This window comes from Oryx dammah, unplaced genomic scaffold (assembly GCF_014754425.2).
Source record: "Oryx dammah isolate SB20612 unplaced genomic scaffold, SCBI_Odam_1.1 HiC_scaffold_11058, whole genome shotgun sequence".
Classification (NCBI taxonomy): domain Eukaryota; kingdom Metazoa; phylum Chordata; class Mammalia; order Artiodactyla; family Bovidae; genus Oryx; species Oryx dammah.
In genome coordinates, this window is record NW_024080452.1 from 638,518 (window position 1) to 661,354 (window position 22,837).

General features: G+C 41.6%; 1 protein-coding gene across 2 annotated transcripts in view; it reads right to left on the minus strand.

Annotated features, from left to right (window-relative positions):
- Positions 1–22,837, minus strand: part of LOC120860379 (prostatic acid phosphatase) — a 60,552-nt gene that overhangs the window by 14,343 nt on the left and 23,372 nt on the right. Inside the window, exons 6-10 of one of the 2 annotated variants that reach the window (XM_040236180.1) lie at positions 22,617–22,709; positions 21,403–21,535; positions 15,357–15,439; positions 13,026–13,129; positions 8,499–8,665 (exon numbers count right to left, since the gene is read on the minus strand). In XM_040236180.1, the coding sequence (XP_040092114.1) occupies positions 8,499–8,665; positions 13,026–13,129; positions 15,357–15,439; positions 21,403–21,535; positions 22,617–22,709 (580 nt within the window). The remainder of the gene's footprint in view (positions 1–8,498; positions 8,666–13,025; positions 13,130–15,356; positions 15,440–21,402; positions 21,536–22,616; positions 22,710–22,837) is intronic. The other variant, XM_040236181.1, reaches the window with a different exon arrangement.

Below are 22,837 nucleotides of genomic sequence, written 5' to 3' on the forward strand. Positions count from 1 at the left end.
ACCCTGCCTGCAAGAAACTCGTGACTGAATCTTGGAGATGTGTCTATGTGCTACAGATTCTCAGCTTGACAAAGCTTATGAGGGGAAACTAAAACTTTCTACCAGTAAATCTTTCTTATCAGATAGGAGTTGGAGGTTGAGGTGGAGTTGGGAGAGTGCTAGTAAGGAGAGTCCAAGTATATTAGTAAGATTTTGGAATTAAGCATTTTCAAAAAATTTTTTATTATTTTCAAGTAACATAATATGGAACTTAGACTTACTATGAGTTTCCCAGAAAAGGCTCTGATTAATCTAGTTGATATGACAATGAAGTTAATTGGGTCTACTAGCACTAGTGAAAACACTACTCATAGGAATAAATAGAATTTCATAGATGGAAATACTCTAAGGAGTAGCCTTGTCAGGCATTCTGTACACACAATATATGTCCTATTGATGGTTTTGTACTGCTTCCTCTACTGGCTTTAATCAGGGCACTGTTAATGTCTTTGATTTAGCTTTCTTTAAAAAATGATAAGAATTTAGTAGTTAGGGTTATTTATCAAATTTATCTAGGTATCCTGTACTTTTATTTGCTAAATTTGAAGGTCCTTGTAAAGAGTCATTCAACCCCTACAACCTTCCAAGTGGGCACCCACCCTAATGGACACTTTCAGTCCCAGAGATTTCCCAACATTGAACACTATCTTCCTGAAATGTTTACCTGCTGCCCCTCACATCACTCTTTGAGACCATATAGAACAAACTGAATCCTTTTTCCTTAAAGCAATTCAAATATTGAATTCACTTTGTTGGAGACCACCTCATGTTACAAACTTTTTATGAGTTAAAACCAGTGGTGTTCTGCTAAACTGGATTAAAAAAAAAAAAACCCAAAACAAAAAAATAAAACTCCAAATTGTGGTAAACATTGACTTCTGTGGTGGAAATACTCCCACATGACACCATGACCAATTTCAAACAGCCAGAGTGAAGTCACTGAACTCAAAGTGGGAAAGTGAGACATATAACTTTCCACTCTTGAGATCTGTGTGAGCTAACTCCAGCACACCAATCCCTACATTTTCTCTCCGGGAGATGGTGATGGACAGGGAGGCCTGGCATGCTGTGATTCATGGGATCGCAAAGAGTCGGACACGACTGAGTGACTGAACTGAACTGAACTGAACTGAATTGAATCCATGTCAAGCACAGTCACTTCTGGTTGCTGAGGACCAATACATGAGAAAATACCACAAATAAAAATCCTTGCTCTTGTGGGGATGACATTTTATCTCATTACAATTGGCCCTTTGAAGGAAACCTATGGCAATCTGTTTGGACCCTCAATCAAGTAACTCCACTATCCTTTCCAACTTAAAGCAACTAGTACATTTGATAAGGGCTTTTTTAGCCCTTATATGACCTGCCTCTTGAGAAATCTGTATGCAGGTCAGGAAGCAACAGTTAGAACTGGACATGGAACAACAGACTGGTTCCAAATAGGAAAAGGAGTACATCAAGGCTGTATATTGTCACCCTGCTTATTTAACTTATATGCAGAGTACATCATGAGAAACACTGGACTGGAAGAAACACAAGCTGGAATCAAGATTGCTGGGAGAAATATCAATAACCTCAGATATGCAGGTGACACCACCCTTATGGCAGAAAGTGAGGAGGAGCTAAAAAGCTTCTTGATGAAAGTGAAAGAGGAAAGTGAAAAAGTTGGCTTAAAGCTCAATATTCAGAAAACGAAGATCATGGCATCCGGTCCCATCACTTCATGGGAAATAGATGGGGAAACAGTGGAAACAATGTCAGACTTTATTTTTCTGGGCTCCAAAATCACTGCAGATGGTGATAGCAGCCATGAAATTAAAAGACGCTTACTCCTTGGAAGAAAAGTTATGAGCAACCTAGATAGCATATTCAAAAGCAGAGACATTACTTTGTCAACTAAGGTCTGTCTAGTCAAGGCTATGGTTTTTTCAGTAGTCATGTATGGATGTGAGAATTGGACTGTGAAGAAGGCTGAGCGCCAAAGAATTGATGCTTTTGAACTGTGGTGTTGGAGAAGACTCTTGAGTCCCTTGGACTGCAAGGAGATCCAACCAGTCCATTCTGAGGGAGATCAACCCTGGGATTTATTTGGAAGGAATGATGCTAAAGCTGAAACTCCAGTACTTTGGCCACCTCATGCGAAGTGTTGACTCATTGGAAAAGACTCTGATGCTGGGAGGGATTGGGGGCAGGAGGAGAAGGGGACAACAGAGGATGAAATGGCTTGATGACATCCCTGACTCGATGGACGTGAGTCTGAGTGAACTCTGGGAGTTGGTGATGGACAGGGAGGCCTGGCGTGTTGTGATTCATGGGGTCACAAAGAGTCGGACACGACTGAGTGACTGAATTGAACTGAACTGAACCACAACAGTAGAAGAAACCTCCATCCAAACGAATTCCATATGCTCTCAGCCTTTGTAGGGAGCCCTCCCTGGCACTCCTTTCAGCTTCTTTCCCTCCAAATCCAGGGTTGTTCCCATAGCAACTCTTGGAGTCTTTAGGCATAACCTTTGCTGTTCTGTATAATAAGCACTTCTCTACTTCTCTACTACATTGTAAATTTTCCCAGGTTGTTTCCTTAGACAGTTCCATCTTAAATAGATGAAGCAGAGCCACCCATCAGTTTAGGCTTTATCTGAAGTAGCAAAGTCCAAACTAAATACACTTTCAATTTAGAACATTAATTTAAACCAGCCAAGTCATTTTACTTTATTTTAATATTTTACTCCTCGTTACATTACAGTTAAACCATAAAACAAAAATAGAGCCTCTAAAATCTGTTCCTCAGGAAGTTTATTCTAAGTAAAAACACACACACTTTTTAAAGACACCATTTTAAAAGTAATGCTTTTGAATTTCCTAAAATGACTTTACTCATTATTTTACATTTGGCTTACATGCGTGAAGGAGAAAGGATATTTGAATGATGGCCCCAAGGCCAAATATTTACTTGGAAAAGAAATAATACAAATAAACACATCATTTGACGTCTTGTGTCAGTCAATCATCCCATGACCAACTAGGAGAGGGAATGGCTGTAACTCTAGACTCTGGCATCCAGTTGAAACCATCTCTAGAGCCTGTTTCATCTTTATTTGTGCTGGTAAAGTAGTATGGTGTTTTCTAGATGTGTTGCATCTGCACATTGCAAATCTACAGGACTCTAAAGAGTGTTCTTTGAATATGATATCTCCTTTTATAGTAAGTGGTTTCTGCAGGACCTGAGAGTTTGCTCAGGTTTTCTGAAGATAACCAGAATTAAAGCCTTACATATTCCTCTTATCCTCAGAACAAATATTGCGCCTATACTTTCAACATTCCAGTAAGTTTCGGCCCCACCCCTAGCCCCGGGAGGTATGCAGAACATTCTTACGTTTCTGACTTTGTTCCAGTTTTGAGGTAGGTGATAGATGGGCCCCTGTGTCTGGAGCCACGTTAGGCATTACTGACAAAATGGAGGCATGGCCCCAACTCCCTCTCTTTGTCCTGCAGGCACGGACACAGGATGAAGGAGTTAGGCCTTGTGATTCTGACTTGTTTTTTCCTCTCCTTGGCTGAGTTTACTGAAAAGAATATTAAGGTGCTTATTGTTCTTGAGAGGAGCATAAGAAGGCACAAAGCCTTCTGTTGCTGTGCTCAGAGAATAATTCATAAAGTTAATCATTGACATTTGCTCAAGGACTTTTGCAAAAGAGTGTTCCAGGGTGAGCACGTAGGCCGCAGCTTGAGGCCATGGGTGGGATTGCTATCTGAAGCCTATTTATGAGGAAAGTGTTTATGGAAAAGGAGTTTGTTGAATTTAGGTCTTCAGTTCAGTTCAGTCGCTCAGTTGTGTCCGGCTCTTTGCGACCCCATAAACTGCAGCACACCAGGGTTCCCTGTCCATCACCAACTCCAGGAGTTCTCTCAGATTCACGTCCATTGAGTCAGTGATGCCATCCAGCCATCTCATCCCCTGTCATTCCCTTCTCCTCCTGCCCTCAATCCCTCTAGGCATCAGAGTCTTTTCCAATGAGTCAACTCTTCGCATGAGGTGGCCAAAGTACTGGAGTTTCAGCTTTAGCATCATTCCTTCCAAAGAAATCCCAGTCCAGTCCTTCAGAATGGACTGGTTGGATCTCCTTGCAGTCCAAGGGACTCTCAAGAGTCTTCTCCCACACCACAGTTCAAAAGCATCAATTCTTCAGCGCTCAGCCTTCTTCACAGTCCAACTCTCACATCCATACATGACCACAGGAAAAACCATAGCCTAGACTAGATGGAACTTTGTTGGCTTTTGGATATGCTATCTAGGCTGCTCATAACTTTTCTTCCAAGGAGTAAGCATCTTTTAATTTCATGGCTGCTATCACCATCTGCAGTGATTTTGGAGCTCCCCAAAATAAAGTCTGACACTGTTTCCACTGTTTCCCCATGTATTTCCCATGAATTGATGGGACCAGATGCCATGATCTTCGCTTTTTGAATGTTGAGCTTTAAGCCAACTTTTTCACTCTCCACTTTCACTTTCATCAAGAGGTTTTTTAGTTCCTCTTCACTTTCTGCCATAAGGGTGGTGTCATCTGCATATCTGAGGTTATTGATATTTCTCCCAGCAATCTTGATTCCAGCTTGTGCTTCCTCCAGCCCAGGGTTTCTCATGATGTACTCTGCATAGAAGTTAAATAAGCAGGGTGACAATATACAGCCTTGATGTACTCCTTTTCCTATTTGGAACCAGTCTGTTGTTCCATGTCCAGTTCTAACTGTTGCTTCCTGACCTGCATACAGGTTTCTCAAGAGGCAGGTCAGGTGGTGTGGTATTCCCATCTCTTTCAGAATTTTCCACAGTTTATTGTTATCCACACAGTCAAAGGCTTTGGCATAGTCAATAAAGCAGAAATAGATGTATTTCTGGAACTCTCTTGCTTTCTCCATGATTCAGTGGATGTTGGCAATTTGATCTCTGGTTCCTCTGCCTTTTCTAAAACCAGCTTGAACATCAGAAAGTTCACGGTTCACATATTGCTGAAGCCTGGCTTGGAGAATTTTGAGCATCACTTTGCTAGCATGTGAGATGAGTGCAATTGTGCGGTAGTTTGACCATTCTTTGGCGTTGCCTTTCTTAGGGATTGGAATGAAAACTGACCTTTTCCAGTCCTGTGGCCACTGTTGAGTTTTCCAAATTTGCTGCATATTGAGTGCAGCACTTTCACAGCATCATCTTTCAGGATTTGAAACAGCTCAACTGGAATTCCATTACCTCCACTAGCTTTGTTCGTAGCGATGCTTTCTAAGGCCCACTTGACTTCACATTCCAAGATGTCTGACTCTAGATGAGTGATCACACCATCGTGATTATCTGGGTCGTGAAGATCTTTTTTCTACAGTTCTTCTGTGTAGTCTTGCCACCTCTTCTTAATATCTTCTGCTTTTGTTAAGTCCATACCATTTCTGTCCTTTATCAAGCCCATCTTTGTATGAAATGTTCCCTTGGTATCTCTAGTTTTCTTGAAGAGATCTCTAGTCTTTCCCATCCTGTTGTTTTCATGTATTTTTCTTTGCATTGATCGCTGAAGAAGGCTTTCTTATCTCTTCTTGCTATTCTATGGAACTCTGCATTCAGATGCTTATATCTTTCCTTTTCTCCTTGGCTTTTTGCTTCTCTCTCTTTATAGCTATTTGTAAGGCCTCCCCAGACAGCCATTTTGCTTTTTTGCATTTCTTTTCCATGGGGGTGGTCTTGATCCTTGTCTCCTGTACAATGTCATGAACCTCAGTCCATAGTTCATCAGGCACTCTATCTATCAGATCTAGGCCCTTAAATCTATTTCTCACTTCCACTGTATAATCATAAGGGAATTGATTTGGGTCAAACCTGAATGGTCTAGCGGTTTTCCCTCCTTTCTTCAATTTAAGTCTGAATTTGGCAATAAGGAGTTCATGATCTGAGCCACAGTCAGCTCCTGGTCTTGTTTTTGCTAACTGTATAGAGCTTCTCCATCTTTGGCTGTAAAGAATATAATCAGTCTGATTTCGGTGTTGACCATTTGGTGATGTCCATGTGTAGAGTATTCTCTTGCGTTGTTGGAACAGGGTGTTTGCTATGACCAGTGCATTTTCTTGGCAAAACTCTATTAGTCTTTGTCCTGCTTCATTCCGCCCAAGGCCAAATTCGCCTGTTACTCCAGGTGTTTCTTGACTTCCTACTTTTGCATTCCAGTCCCCTATACTGAAAAGGACATCTTTTTTGGGTGTTAGTTCTAAAAGGTCTTCTAGGTCTTCATAGAATTGTTTAGCTTCAGCTTCTTCAGTGTTACTTGTTGGGGCATAGACTTGGATTACTGTGATATTGAATGGTTTGCCTTGGAGACGAACAGAGATCATTCTGTCGTTTTTGAGATTGCATCCAAGTAGTGCATTTCAGACTCTTCTGTTGACCATGATGGCTACTCCATTTCTTCTGAGGGATTCCTGCCTGCAGTAGTAGATATAATGGTCATCTGAGTTAAATTCACCCATTCCAGTTCATTTTAGTTTGCTGATTCCTAGAATGTTGACGTTCACTCTTGCCAGCTCTTGTTTTACCACTTCCAATTTGCTTTAATTCACGGACCTGACATTTCAGGTTCCTATGCAATATTGCGTTTTACAGCATCAGACCTTGCTTCTATCACTGGTCACATCCATAGCTAGGTATTGTTTTTGCTTTGGCTCCATCTCTTCATTCTCTCTGGAGTTATTTCTCCACTGATCTCCAGTAGTGTGTTGGGCACCTACTGACCTGGGGAGTTCCTCTTTCAGTATCCTATCATTTTGCCTTTTCATGCTGTTCATGGCATTCTCAAGGCAAGAATACTGAAGTGGTTTGCCATTCCCTTCTCCAGTGGACCACATTCTGTCAGACCTCTCCACCGTGACATGCCACCACGGCAAAGGAGTTTGCTGAATTTAGGCCTTAGGAATAATTAAAATAGTTATACGCTAAAGATTTAAGGAATGTTGTAATATTAGCATATTCTACTATAGCTTATAGAGATTAGGAACTTTAGAGATATTAATAGCTAGAAGCCATTTTTAAGAAATAGTAAGCTTAGGATACTAGAGGCAAACAGGACTTAGAAAGATAAGAATTGAGCTGAGGTTTGTGGTATGCAGCCCAGACTTAATCACGAGTTACAATGTAATCACGAATTAAAGTAAATACTATTCTGAGAGAACCACTGAACCAGAAACTCTGCTTGAAGGACAACAATGATTTATGGAGACAATAAATCTGGGTGAGGGGAAATTGAAAATGTCAAACCTCTGACCTAATGCTTTTGTTAAAGTATAAAAAGAATCTTAAGCTTGAAATAAAGTTACACAGTCCAAGAAAATTGAGAGGCTGCGTCATTTCTTGCCGACAGCACCCATCTCTTCAGGTTGATTCCCTGGCTTTGGAGCTGGACTCCAGCACCCCTGGACTGGACAAGTGGTGTATGTCAAGTGGAATAAAATTGAAGTTTTAGTCTCACCTAAACACTCCAAGGACAAAGCTAGTGGCAGAAGCTGAGCTCTGCTAACATAAAGATATAAGATGGCTACTCCTGAGGTCAAGGAAAATTTCCATGTCAGCACATGCTCATGAAGGCTCCTTGGGGGTCAAAAAAGGAAGGGTACCACACTATAAAAAGTTTGGACATATCCTCACAGGTTTCTGCAGTGGGATCCATCTTAGCAGAGAGTTACACATGCATCTTGGGAAGAGTCCTAGGCCTGGTCAGGTGTGAAAAAGAAACCCAACATAATTGGCCAAAGGTAAACAAAGACCCAGAAGACCTGTCTTATGTAAGGGACTTAAATCACCTCTTTACTGTGCTCCTCTTCATTAGAGAGGACTCCCACACCCTTTCTCTGTGGGTGTGTATTTCTGCCTAGCTTCTCACTTATATAAACTACTTCTCTGTGTGCTCTCCCATTGGTTGTGCTAATATAAACTTTGTACCTATTTTTAAAATTTTTGCCCCCTTGAAACATTCTTGCTTTCAAAGGAGGGGAAGAGCCTGAGAATTTCACCCCTTGCTGGTTAGGATTCCTGATTTTCATCCAGGCTACCGAGGTTCAATTCCTGGGCAAAGAACTAAGATTTCTCATCAGGACTGTTCACTACTGTTTCTCCAAGATCAGTCTGATGCTTGTTCCCTGAATTCCAATTCTTTAATGCCATGTAAATGCTTTCTGTTTGATTACTGCTTCCTCGGTTTATATAGATTGACAAGGTTTATGGCAGGTAGAGGCAGGGCCCAGTGGAGAAATAGGAGTCTCCTGAAGTTGAGGTCTCTGAAACATACAATTATCACCCAAACCCTATTTCCCTCAAAGATGGGGGTGAAGCCTGTTTATAATCTCAAACCACCATCCATCTGGAAAAAAGATGTTCTGCCTTCTCTGCAGAGCTCTGCATTCACCCTAATTGATAATGTCCTCAGTACCTTTATGGTTGCTTATGGCACACTCCATGGACCAGTCTTGGGAGATAACGGGGGCAACCAGCTCAACAAACTTCGTCAAAGGGCAGCTGGGGGTGCAGCCAGGTAGCGTGAGGGGATGTGGTTCATATCGCGTCTCATTCCGATAGTACATCTCTACGAAGTATTCTCTGGTGGAGAAAGGTGGAAGGAATATTGGGAAGAACAATGTTAGATCTGTGCTGTTGACCTGCCATTGAAATTCTTTCTATCTGGTCTGTACCATGTCAGTTGAAGGACTAGTGGGAGAATTTATGGGAATGAGTAGATATCAGCCAGTTTAGCTGTGGGAAGAGGGGGATTGGGGTAGGTGGGCCTGATTGGGAGGGTGGAAATGGGAGAGCTGGTTTGTTAGATGACCAGGGGCATGTGAGGTGGGACCTGGGCTGCTGAGTTAGAGGAGGAGCTGAAACACAATGGTTGGGGGACTTGGGGGTGATTTGGTGAACCTTCAGGTAAGAAGTAGGGCAGAGGTGGGATGCTGAGGTTTCTTTCTCCTATTCTGCCCCTTTCATGCTTCTGATTTGCTCTGTCCTTTTCTCCTTTTTTATCTCTCAGTATTTCTTTCAGTCTTACCCCTGAATGAATGTATCTTCCCTGTCCTTAACCAGGCCAGAAACATTAAAATGAATAATATATATATGAGAAAAACTAAGAGCATGGCATCCGGTCCCATCACTTCATGGCAAATAGAAGGGGAAAAAGTGGGAGCAGTGACAGATTTTCTCTTCTTGAGCTCTAAAATCACTGTGGATGGTGACTGCTGCCACGAAATTAGAAGACGATTACTTCTTGGAAGGAAAGCTATGACAAACCTAGACAGTATATTAAAAAGCAAAGACATCACTTTGCCATCAAAAGACCATATAGTAAAAGCTATAGTCTTTCGAGTAGTCATATAAGGCAGAACGCCAAAGAATTGATGCTTTTGAACTGTGGTGCTGGAGAAGACTCTTGAGAGTCCCTTGGACTGAATGGAGATCAAACAGGTCAATCCTAAAGGAAATCAACCCTGAATATTCATTGGAAGGACTGGTGCTGAAGCTGAAGCTCCAATACTTTGGCCACCTGATGTGAAGAACTGACTAATTGGAAAAGACCCTTATGCTGGGAAAGACTGAAGGCAGAAGGAAAAGAGGGTGACAGAGGATGAGATGGTTGGATGGCATCACCAATTCAATGGATATGAACTTGGGCAATCTCTGGGAGATAGTGAGGGACAGGGAGGCCTGGTGCACTTTATAGTCCACGGGGTCACAAAGAGTTAGACATGACTTAGCAAATGAACAACAACAACAAATGTGCTTGAATATACAGCAAGACATAAAAATGATACCTCTGAAAGAGAGGGTGAGTGTATACTTAAGTCCTTACATCTGCTGATGTTGAGGCGGGCTCTCCCACTACTTTATTCATAAAACAATATATTGCTTAAAGAAGGACCACTGTCCCAAACCAACCTTGTAAAGCTAGTACAGGATCCCGTGTAGAAGTCACCTTCCAAAGAGACAGGAGAGAAGATCCTTCTTAGGATAGCAATCACACAACTGCAACTTTTGGATGTTGTTATGAGCAAGTCTTTTGAAAAGCATCACTTTAAGAAACCATATGTGTGCTAAGTCACTTCAGTCATGTCAACACTTTGAGACCCTATGGATTGTAGCCCTCCAGGCTTCTCTGTCCATAAGGATTCTCCAGGCAAGAATACTGGAGTGGGTTGCTGTGCCTTCCTCCAGGGTATCTTCCCGAATGAGGGATCAAACCTGTGTCTCTTACGTCTCCTGCTTTAGCAGGTGGGCTCTTTACCACTAGTACCACCTGTGAAGCCCAAGAAGCCATATAAAAAGTAGTAATTACAAATATTCACTTATATGTTCCTAAAAAACTCCTCTAATAGTATACGAATGAGTACATATATCTTGTGTAAATTTTTCAGTGACAGTACCCTTTATCTCATGGTAATATGGCAAAGAGGACTAATAGTTCATCAAAATTCATGATTCTCTTTCCATCAGATAAGGTTACAGCTGAGAAGTGAATACACTTCCCAGACTCCCCTGCACTTAAGAGGGACCAAGTGACTAATTTTAGCATGTAGAACTGACATATTTTCCTTCTAGGCTGAGATGCTTGATAAGCAGTTTGCCTTCTTCATCCTCTCATTTTTCCTACATGCTTTCTGCAGATGAGGAGGGCACTTTTGAAAACTATAGGTCCAAAGGCTGGAACCCCCCAGTTCACAAATCACCACGAGTGAATCACACCAAAGATGAGTCACTTCCTGTTGGCCAGGAACATCTACATTGGACTGTTAGATGAATGAGAAAGAAATCTCCATTGAGTTAAGCCTCTGAGATTTGAGGTTCATTTGTGCAGCAGCCAAAATTACCCTTATAATTAATATATTTGGAAAATATTTTTAGAGGACTTAAAATTGGCTTGAGTGGTAAGATACAAGTTAAGGTACATACAGAGAGTTTGAATAAAAGTATTTCATAAAATATGAAAGTGAGAAGAAGCACTATTTTTTAACTTAGTGAATTATTTTATATACGATTTTAAGTTTGTGTACTTAACCAAAAAATAGAATATTTTAAAAATATATTTAGTTACTTTACAGCCTTAAAAGTTTGTTTAATGTAAATAAAAATCTAAAAATTTTCTTTTCTCTTTATTTTCTAATATGGATAAAGTGGGATCACCTTACACTCAGGATCACCTAATTTGCAGGCATATACTTTATACCTATATTTGCTGACTTGGATTCTCCTTGCTCTTAATTTAAAAGTAAGCACGTTTAACTTTTGATACTCCTCTAGAGTGTTAAAAAAATCCCAATATAACAACAAATTTGACTTCTACCTGTGAGTGACCCTTGGTTACTTTTTTCTCTATAGGTCAGTGTCTCTCAGATGAAAAATGCCCCAAACTTGATTCTTAACATGAATTTATTCAAGCTATTCAGTGAGACAAAATGCTGCAGCACCCTAAATAAACACAAGGTCAGGACTACTGGGTGCAAAAACCAGGGAGGAGAGGCCGAGAAAAGTGGGTAGTTTCTTTTGTCATATCCCAATGTGACAGTGCCTATTCCTAGAGTTGATCCTGGAATGTTCACTGGATTTATAAACTCTGTGCCTGGCGTCTTCAAAGCGGAAGTCTTTTGCAGGGCTTTTTATTGACAGAGCACTTGATGTCCATGTCTTTGAATTACTATTTTTGGCCCTGTTTGGATTTTCTCCATGTTATGAGCATTATCTCTCCACTCTGACTCTAGATATTTGAGAGCAAAGCTTGCTAAGACCACATTTTAGTTCTATCTCTTTATGCTTGGCACCCAGTTAGAAGTTCAAAGAATGAACATACTTTTTCCCTAGCTTCAGAACTCACTTTCTTTGTAAGCAGTGAAGATTTTGGTTGAGAACGGGCCTCTGTGTTGCTACTTTCCTATTCTACAAATTCAGGTAGCCAGAAACCTACAGCGAGGACTACAAAACTTGCCAAAAGAAATGCAGGATACCTTGTTTAAAAATTATTAAGAATTTCAAAAGGGCAACACTGAATTGTTAAACCAAGCATAGGCTCTTCCGAGCACAGGGCCTTATATAACTGCAGTCAGATGGTCCTGACTGCAGCTATTGTGAATGCCTTCAGAGGAGAGCAAAATGCACCTCCCCAGCTAACCCTGAAATAAAACTCTAGAGTCCCTGCTCTAATTCAGTTCTTGCACTGTGATTATTCCATCAATAATACCCATGAGGTCTCTTCTTCCCAACAAGAATGCCGGTGTCACAGCAGACACAAATGTTTGCTATGACCTTGGCTATGGTGGCCAACTCTTTCTGGTTTGCCCAGGGCTTTACTGATTTTAACAATGAAACTTATATGTTCTGGGAACCCCTCCAGTTCTGGGTAAACTAGGACATTTTGTCTCTCTAACTGTGGCCTTTCTGGTGGGCTTCAACCAAGCCTTGGTCAGCTAGGGAGAGCCACACCAGATTGCAAAGTAGTGGACACTATGCCGAGGAATACTTTAAGAATCCTACCTGGTGGATATGAATAACCATAAGTTTCATGGATATGTTTGAAGTCTTTCACTGAAAGAACATTATTTGTAACCAGCAACAAATGATTTTTTCTTGATATCTTCTACCACCCTGTGTTTTACAAGGGAACAGTGTAATGTCCACATACTTCTTAGAATACCTTAATCTTTTTTATAAAAACATAATTTCTGTCGCTGATGGGGGGTGGTTCTATCAAATTTCTCATCTACTGTGTCTGTACGTGATTTCCCAATTAAAGTCTTTATGAAAATAAAGAAAAAAGGAGTCATGACTAAGCAAAGACACAGTTACCATTCTTCCCCCTGAATATAAAACCAAACAAACCAAACAGACAAGACAGCCCTTAAGTCAATAATAATACAAATGATCATAATGCCTGGTTTCCAGTGGTATTAATTTTGAGAAACACCGCTTAGACACTTACCCCTCCTGGAAGTACAATTCCATCATGTGGCAGGACGCATAGGGAGGAAGGATTCCGTTGTAAACATCTAGCGCCATCTGCAGGCCACTCACAGTAGTGTCATGCTACAGAGATTTTGAAACAAACATTTTTGATTTTTATCTGTTTCAAATTTACAGTCAATAGGTGTGTAACAAGCACTTGTAGAGTACCATGGTGATTTCTGATCCAACTAAATTTCCCATAACCTCAGTGACTTAAGAAGTAGAGAGGGAAAGGATGAATTTTGATTGTGCATCTCTTTGGTGCTAGGCAATGAGATTTGCATACATACAAGTATTTCCTTTAAAAAGATGAAGAAACTGAGACCCAAAGAAATGAAGTAACTTGGGCAGAATTCCCTGGTGGTTAGGACTCTGCACTTTTGATGCCAAGGGGTTGAGTTCAGTCCCTAGTTGGAGAACTAAGATTCTACAAGCCATGTGGTGCAGCCAAAAAGAAAAAAAAAGGGGGGGGGAGGGCGGGGGCGGAATTAAGTAGCTTACTTTATGTCGTACATCTTCAAAATGGCAGAAAGTAAATCTGAGTCAAGTCTTCTGATTTTGTCCTATGCCTACCCCATAGAACATATCTCTGTTTTAGTGTGTTTCATTGATTTTCATTAAATTTTAAAATAACTTGGAATACATTAATGCTAGATTATACTTGTTTTCTATAGATCAATATCATCTGTGATTTTAAAGTTGGGGAAGAATATATGGGGTTACAAACATTTATACAGAATAAAATGAAAGGAAGGAAGTAGAGAGTGTAGCTTAAAAATAATTGCTAAAGGTTTATTTTAGAATAGCCAGAAGGCAAGGGGGACTGGTTTTCAATTCCAGTTTTGCCATTGATTAGCTATCTAATCTTAAGAAATCCTTAATTTTCACATCTATAAAATGGGCCTAACATTTGGTTACCTAAACTATATGGCAGTGTTTACATACTCCAAAGGGGTTAGAACCAATTCACTAGAGGAAAAAGAGGAGTTACAGATTTATGACTTGCCAGAAGTCATACAACAAGTTACAATTAGAAATCATATTAGAAACCAGAAAACCTGAAACTATCAACTAATTTCAGGCCTATCTTTCTCTAAGAGGTACTACACTTTGTTTCCTCCATGAAACTTTTCTCTAGTCTATACCATTTAGAACCCCAGATAATAAACTCTGCTTTATCTTTAATTGCTTCTTTCATTTTCTTGCAGAATGACACCAGCCAGACCACATCTGAGAAATCCTCTGTCCTGCAGAAGTGGGTGGGAGCCTGACCCAGCCCCCTCCATGTCCTGTTTCCCTGCTCATCCCAGACTCCATGGACACTCATTTCAGTACACGGTACATCCCTGGAATTCTCCTCTTTCCCTGGCTGCTGCTCCAACATGGTTGTCTTTTCTGAGATCTCACTCTCTTTCCTTTCTGCACCCAAATATAACTCTGACTTCAAGTTGGAGCTTTCCTTCCCCTCTTTTTTTTTCTATCACCTCTGTCATCTGAAGATTCCTACTTGGATGTTGCTGGCATGTCTAATCAGTATATTCACCTGGACCATGACCACATCTGTTAATAGTTCTACCCTCCTTCCAGTCATCAACGTTTGAAACACCACCTTCATCTATGGCTTAACTTCCATACCACTGTGCTCCACCCACATTCCAGTCCATCACCAAGTCCTGTACACTCAGCTTTTCTTATAACCTTTCTACTTCTTTCCCTTTGCTATTTTGCCTCTAATTTTAGTTTGGAACAAAAATGATGGTTCCTTTCTCTGAGGCACTAATTCATTGGCTCGTGTGACATTGCTATTCTGCTATGCTGGGTGTTTATATGCTTACTTTTTTTGTCAGTGAAAAAAGTCAAAGTTGCCCAGTTGTGTCCGATTCTTTGCGACCCCATGGACTATACAGTCCATGGAATTCTCTAGGCTAGAATGCTAGAGTGGGTAGCCTTTCCCTTCTCCAGGGGATCTTCCCAATCCAGGGATCAAACCTATCTCTCCTGCATTGCAGGCGGATTCTTTACTAGCTGAGCCACAAGAGAAGCCCAAGAATACTGGAGTGGGTAGCCTATCCCTTCTCCAGCAGATCTTTCCAACCCAGGAATCAAACTGGGGTCTCCTGCATTGCACGCGGATTCTTTACCAAGTGAGCTATCAGGGAGTAGACTGTAAATTCCTTGAGATCCATAATTATATATTTCACTAAAAAAATTTGAACATTTGAATTGGAAATGATGATGAAGAAGTTGAGGCCCCTCCTGAGAGAGCTCATACACTTGAACAGATGTTGAATGGAGACAGAATACTTACTGCAGAATACATAATGAGTTTTCTGTGGTTTGATGGCTGAGTTGCACTCTTCATGTGATTGAGGATTTCATTGATCAGGACACCTTTATGAAAATAGATCAACAAAGGAGCTGAACCAAATGTGGGCTTATATTTTAGTTCATAAGCTTTTTGCTCATTCATATAGAGAGTCTCTCTGCCAGGATTCTCAAGACTTAAGAAAGGAGGGCAAGAACTCATTTGCTGGAGCATCTGCTATGTGCTGCTGCTGCTGCTAAGTCGCTTCAGTCGTGTCCGACTCTGTGCGACCCCATAGACAGCAGCCCACCAGGCTCCCCCGTCCCTGGGACTCTCCAGGCAAGAACACTGGAGTGGGTTGCCATTGCCTTCTCCAGTGCATGAAAATGAAAAATGAAAGCAAAGTCACTCAGTTGTGTCCGACTCCTAGCGACCCCATGGACTGCAGTGTACCAGGCTCCTCTGTCTATGGGATTTGCCAGGCAAGAGGACTGGAGTGGGTTGCCATTGCCTTCTCTGCTGCTATATGCTGCTGCTGCTGTTGCTGCTAAGTCGCTTCAGTCGTGTCTGACTCTGTGCGACCCCATAGACGGTAGCCCACCAGGCTCCCCCGTCCATGGGATTCTCCAGGCAAGAACACTGGAGTGGGTTGCCATTTCTTTCTCCAATGCATGAAAGTGAGAAGTGAAAGTGAAGTTGCTCAGTCGTGTCCGACTCTTAGTGACCCCAGGGACTGCAGCCTACCAGGCTCCTCCGCCCATGGGATTTTCCAGGCAAGAGGACTGGAGTGGGGGGCCATTGCCTTCTCTGTGCCATGTGCTAGTAGCATGATTTACATACATTATTTGCTGAATCCTGACTTCTATCCCTCATTCAGGGGTTAGGAAGCTGAGGCTCAGAGCTATTAAGTGACTCACTCACTGGGGAAGGAGAGCTGGATTGGCACATTCAGATTTGACTCTACCAGATTTTGTTAAAACTCAAGTTAGGAGGTTGATGAACTTGGAAGGAATTTCAGATGGCTTTTTCCAGATAGTTGTTAGCCAGTGCTCTGGTCTGGGCAAGTCTGAAATGACAGTGCGGCATACACCTCTCTGTCCTCATCCCTCTAGTAGCCACACTTGGGTGAAGCCAGGGGAGAAGGCAGCTCTCTGGATCTCTGCACAGGGCATGGACTGTGTTCTGTGGACCACTGGTCCAGGTTACACTAGGTTTCACTATTGGGAGGCAGCCAGAACCTTCAGGTTTCATCTAGGGCTCCAACTGTTGTCAGTAGAGGAAAAAGTTTGCCCTTTGCCCCTGTTGCTGCTAGGTGGTAAAAGGCAAACAGACACAGAGCAGAGTCGCCATCCTCTCAGCAGACACTGATGCTGAAGGTACCTGTGGTGCAGGTGGTGTTCTGAGCAGGTGCTGCCTCAGGGGCTTCCACACCACCCCCTGAGGACTCCTTGTGTCTTGTTGGTCGTCTCTCTACACTGCCTGTGGTCTCCTCACTTGAGGATGACCAGTTTTCTTTTGTAATGAGCAGGGCATTGATGTTAACAGATTGATTATAATCCTAGACTGTATGGTCCACTTTGCAAAACACACACTGAACAGCTACCACAAGTCAATTAGACTTGCGTCTCCTGTCCTCAAAAATCTCATAAAACAGTGAGAAGAGACTGTCCCCTTGGTCTGTGTACCACCATAAGCACAAAGAGGAATGAACTAAGGAGGGAGATGATCAGCATCTGTGGCTGCTGGGGCATCTTTAACTAGGAATGCATGGAGCTGGAGGCTACATCTCCCATAGGTCTGCATTCCTCTGCCTCAGGGCAGGTTGGCCTCTGGGAGCCCTCTGGAACTGTATCTTGAACTTCAGGCCACAACAGAAGTAAACTCTGTGGCTGAGTTTCTGGGAGTGATGACAGGCAGTCACCTTCAATCAGCAATTTGTTCCTTGTCAGTGCTTTTCTGGTGGCTCAGATGGTAAAGAATCCTCCTGCAGTGTTGGAGACCTGGGCTCAATCTTTGGGTTGGGAAGATACCCTGGAGGAGGGCATGGCAACCCACTGCAGTATTCTTGCCTGGAGAATCCCCATGAACAGAGGAGCCTGGCGGGCTACAGTCCACAGGGTCGCAAAGAGTCAAACACGACTGAGTGACTAAGCATAGCACAGCACAGCATATCTGAAAGGAGATATTCTACACTGACCAACATGCATTGTCTATAACACTTAGCTAATTAACATCAGTTAATTAGTTAATGGCTAGACATGAATTTAGTTCAATTAGCAACTTGTTCCTTGTCAGTAGGTGTCTTTGCAGGAGCCTTCAGTGTTGATGATGGAATAGATCAGCTCTTGGTTCTGTGGTGGTTTCCCAGCTTGTCCCAGGAGAAAATAGGGGTAATTGTCATTAACACCTACAGGTTCTGGCAGGCCAATAGTCAAGTTATATATGAAGGGAAATTGAAGCTCAGAGAGGTTCAGCAACTTGCCCAAGATCACACAACTTGTACGCAGAGGCGCTGAGTTTCTCTGAACTCAGCAGGTCTAGCTTCAAAACCTTTCCTCTTAATTATTAGGCCATACTGTGACATAAGCTAGCACCCAAGCTCCCTGGTGCATAATTTATTAAACCTGCACACACTGGACAAAATATCATTATTTAAGAATACAAACTTCACTTCTCTCTCTTGGGCTACAGCAGGAGTTGGCAAATTTGTTCTGTGAAAGTTATATGATTTATGCTAGTCTATCAAATCATCCTACCTTCACCTTTATTGAAACATGTATATTACCATATGTGAAATAGATCACCAGTCCAGGTTCAATGCATGAGACGGGATGCATCAGTGCACTGGGATGACCCTGAGGGATGGGATGAGGAGGGAGGTGGGGGGGGGGTCAGGATGGGGGACACATGTACACCCATGGCTGATTCATGTCAATGTATGGCAAAAACCACTACAATATTGTAAAGTAATTAGCCTCCAATTAAAATAAATTAATTTTAAAAAAAGAAAGAGAAAAAAGTTATATGATTTAGGCTCTGTGGGCCATGTGTTCCATCACAACCATTCATTCTCAAGTGGAAGCACGAAAGCAGTTAAATATACTGCACAAATGCATGAGTGTGACTGAGCTTCAGTAGCATTTTACTAATAAAAAATAGGCGGCAGCGGCTGTAGCTTGCCAACCTCTGGTCTTCAGCAAGAAGCAGTTTCCATTAAAACAAACAGGTACGTGTGCATGCTCAGTCGCTCAGTCGTGTTCAACTCTGCCTCCCCGTGGATTGTAGCCTGTCAAGCTGCTCTATCCATGGGGTTTCCCAGGCAAAAATACTGGAGTTGTTTGCCATTTCCTCCTCCAGGGGATCCTCTGAACCCCAGGATTGACTGAATCCATATCTCCAGCTTCTCTTGCATCGGCAGGCAGATTTTTTTTACCACTGAGCCACCTGGGAAACCCTAATACAAACAGGACCAGGCATATATTCCTAAATTAGTCTTAGGAATTAGTCTAGAGATTTCTTTGTGTGTGTGTGTGTGTGTGTGTGTGTGTGTGTGTGTGTGTGTGCTGGGGGTGGGGTGGGGTGTTGTAGTGGTGAAGGCAGTGGGAGGAGGATATTACTGAACAGTGTCACCCTTGAAATCAGCTGATGGAACAGAAGTTCTGGCAAAGGTAAGAAGATGCCGGTCAAAGTCCTGATGTTCCCCTGGGACTCTGTCACCAAACTGTTCATGCTTTCTCTGCAGCTTTAGGTTCAGGTGCTTTATAACTCAACAAGTATGTAGTTGACAAACATCTCTTGCTTTGCCAGATCTGAACAATAGGCTGAAATTGTGACTTGACAGGAATTATGAAGGTAACAACTTCCTGGCTCATTAATAGTACTGAGCTTCCCCTGGAAAATAGGACAGGTGTGTGCATATGAGTGCTAGCTTTTGGAGTCTAAGACCCAGAGAATACCTTAGGGAAGGACTCTGATAGAATCTAGTTTAATGCACTCGCCAGATGGGGAAACTGAGACCCAGAGAGAGAAGGTGACTTCCCCAAAATGCAATTTCTAGTAGTTAAAGGGAAAAAGGAAAGGAAATATAAGCAAGCTGTTGGGAAAAAAAAATCCCACATCTTATATTCAGATAAGATGTGGTCTTATATTCAGATCCCTGCATCTATTAACAGATTCTTGTAGATTCCTTCCTGGCTTTCCCTGGCCTTTTCTTCACTGTCTCCTACATCTAGAGAAGTGCTTCTGAAACTTTAATGGGATTTCATTAAAATGTAGATTTAGATTCAGCTGCTCTGTGGTGGAACTTGGAATTCCACATTTCTTGTCAGAGGCTTGGTGATGCTGACTTTGCTGGTCCATGGATTTCATCTTGAGTAGTGAGTGGATGATTGCCTGAGCCCATCATGACTAGGTTGGGGGAAACAGAGTCCTGTCTTCACCATCTGAAGCATCTGGCCACCATACTGTTGCCCCTCCTGGTTCAGGAATGAGACCTGGTACTTGTGTGGTCAAGGATGCCCAGCTTCCACCTTCTGTGTCCTTGGTTGTTTGGTATGTAGGACAGTTGCATCCTGGGCTCTGTTTCTACACACAGTCCATGTCTTGCCTGCTAATTATTCCTAAGACACCGAGTTCCAACTATGACTCACCTCTGGGTGTTCTCCCAACCCCAAGGAAGGGCTGTCCTTCTGCTCATGTCCTAGGCTTGGAGTGAAGACTTGTACATTCCAAGTCTCCCTCTGTGTCTTGCAACCAGGTCTCTGGAACAGCAGGCCTGCAGCTTGATTATTTGTTTATGATGCTGCCCTAAATTACTTGCCCCAAGTACTATGTTCACCTCATATGAAATTACTCCCAACTATCTTGACTTCATACCTCATTAGCTGTTCTTATTACAAGTCCCTTCACTCTTTATATGAGCTTTTGTAGCTCCTCTCCTGGTTAGTGACTTAAACTCTTTCTCTTGCTCTGCAGTCCTGAGTGAACATCCTTTCAGTCTGGTCCAACCCCTAGGATACTTTGTCTCTGTTTTCTCCTGGAGGTCTTTTGAACTTTTCCAACCTCATGGTGAATAGGGTTCAGCAATGGTTGGAGTCCTGATTATACTGTTTTCTTCAAACTGTGTGGAGTATATGACTCAGAACATCTCCTGTGGCTTAAAATTTCTTCATTGTTATGACAGCCTGGCACAGTGGACTTCCTCTTGCTCTCCATCTTTAGGTTTAATATTTATATGAATTGCATTTGAACCTGTCATATCTTCTTGGGTCTTGGGCTGCCACTCAGCTTCCCTCAGAACCTTAGCACCTGACCCTGTTCTGCCTGGTCATGGCTTCTTTCTTCTACCCACCTGTCCTGATTACAAGGGTTAGGCTATTGTATTATGATCGGATGTCCTGTTCTACAACAGGTCAAATTCAGCTGAGAATGGGCATCACTGAAAAGTCAACACCTTTTAACACCAATGAAAAAATTTGAGCAGTGTCATTAACTTGTCAATTGCAATACATATTAATCAGCAGGGCAAATTAGCCTTCAAATTACATTGTATTAACTTTAACAGTGGTTACAACCAAGGGTTTCAAGAAAACACTTTGCAAGGCCACTTTTGCCTTTCCTCCCACTCAAAAAATTCATCCAGTAAGCCACCAGGCATAATTGACTTTCATGGAACTCAGATAAAATATCCATGATTTTTTGATCTGGAAAGAATGAAAAGTATCATTTAGCATTATCCAAAAGTTTCTGTTTTCCAGCTGGGAAAATTAAGCCCCAGAATGAATAATTTTGATAATCATATAACACATAATGTTTGACAGTGTATTAGGTACTATTTGTGCTAAGCCTTTGGAATACATACATTCATTTTCACCTTTAATACTTAACAAGTGAGTAGTATTATTATCCCCAATTTGCAGAATAGAAGCTGGTGGAATGATTATGTGTCTAATTCAAGGTCACATAGCTGATTAACAGTTGGACCTGGACTCAGACCCAGATCACTCAACAACAATTCTAATGCACTTCTCTCATTTTTAAAAATACTTACCCCCCTGCAATCTAGATTTTTCTTTCTGCTTATGAATTCCATAGAGGGACAGAAGGGACAATTCTGATATTTCTTTCAACTTAGTCATGGTATCCTCTGTTGCCCAGGAGGGTAAAGTGAAATTATGAACACCCTGTATCAAAGAAAAAGGAAGAAAATGTGTATTTTATTTCCAACTATCCTCTTTGTTGACTTTTTATCTTCCTTCTCCCATGAGAAGTACTGTGTCTAGCCTTTCTTGGGAGAGAGGGAGAGTTCATGAAAGAGGAAATGAAAGTGAAGTAGCCGACAGAAGAATTAAGTGAGAGAGATGTAAAATACCTTAGCCACATTCCGGAATAGCTCAGACTGAACTGTAGTAAGGAAGAAAAACCCGAGACTTGAACAAGAAAATGGGCTCTTGTTTTCACTGAAGACTTTTATAAGACTAAAAAGTCTTCCTTGAAATAGATGCTGATGATACACTGAAAATATTGGGAACGTTGAATGTGCTTGGGTCAATGACCTCTAATGTGGAAGAGGGCAACAGGTACCATTTATTATCGAGTTGGAATTCTGAAAGTAGCTGTTGCTCCTTAGACACTCACAATGCCCTCAAAATAAGAAGTGCATAGGAGTCATGTGGCTGGTCAGAATTTTGCCCCAAGATTTAGTGAACTGGTTGGGAAAACAGAATTATGGTGGGGCATGATGATTGAGAAAAACACCATGAAACCCTTAAAAAAATAGTAATTTATCTAGCTACAAAGATTATTTCACATGCATTGTACAGCAAGAGAGAGATTCTTTCCTGATAGATCAGTTTTAATAGCCTGGTTCAAAGTTTGCTTGTTTATTTCTATATCCAGAAATCAGGTAACTTTTTCCTTTTTATAAAATATTATAAAATTTTTATACAAAATACTATAAAATCTTTAAATAAAGTATAACAATATTGCTTTTTTCATTAAAGTCCATGACAGGAACCCAGCATTTCTAAGCTGGGTGGCACAGAAAAGCAATTTTGTTTACAATTTTCTAAAGGGTGAATACATAACTAACAGAGAGAAGCCAGAATTTTTAAGTTAATATAAATAAGTCTTGACTTATATTTCAATGTCAAACACTATGTAATATATCTTATAAAAGCAAAGGAAAATGTATTCATCTGTTTCAAAATAGGCATAAGTCATCAAATCAGATTGCATGTTAATCTTTGATGTTTTTACGTTTACCTCACAAAATAAAGGGTCGTAGACTTTACTCCAAATTCCAAGAAGATCCTGGTCATGGTATCCTGTAAGTTTTGGCAAGACTTCTATAAAATCCTGAGACACACACAGAGGTAAAAAAATTTTTTATATCGGGGTTTCTCAACTTGAGTATTATTGATGTTTGGGCTAGACAGTTCTTTTTTGTGGGGCTGCCCTGTGCACTGTAGGATGTTCAGCATCCT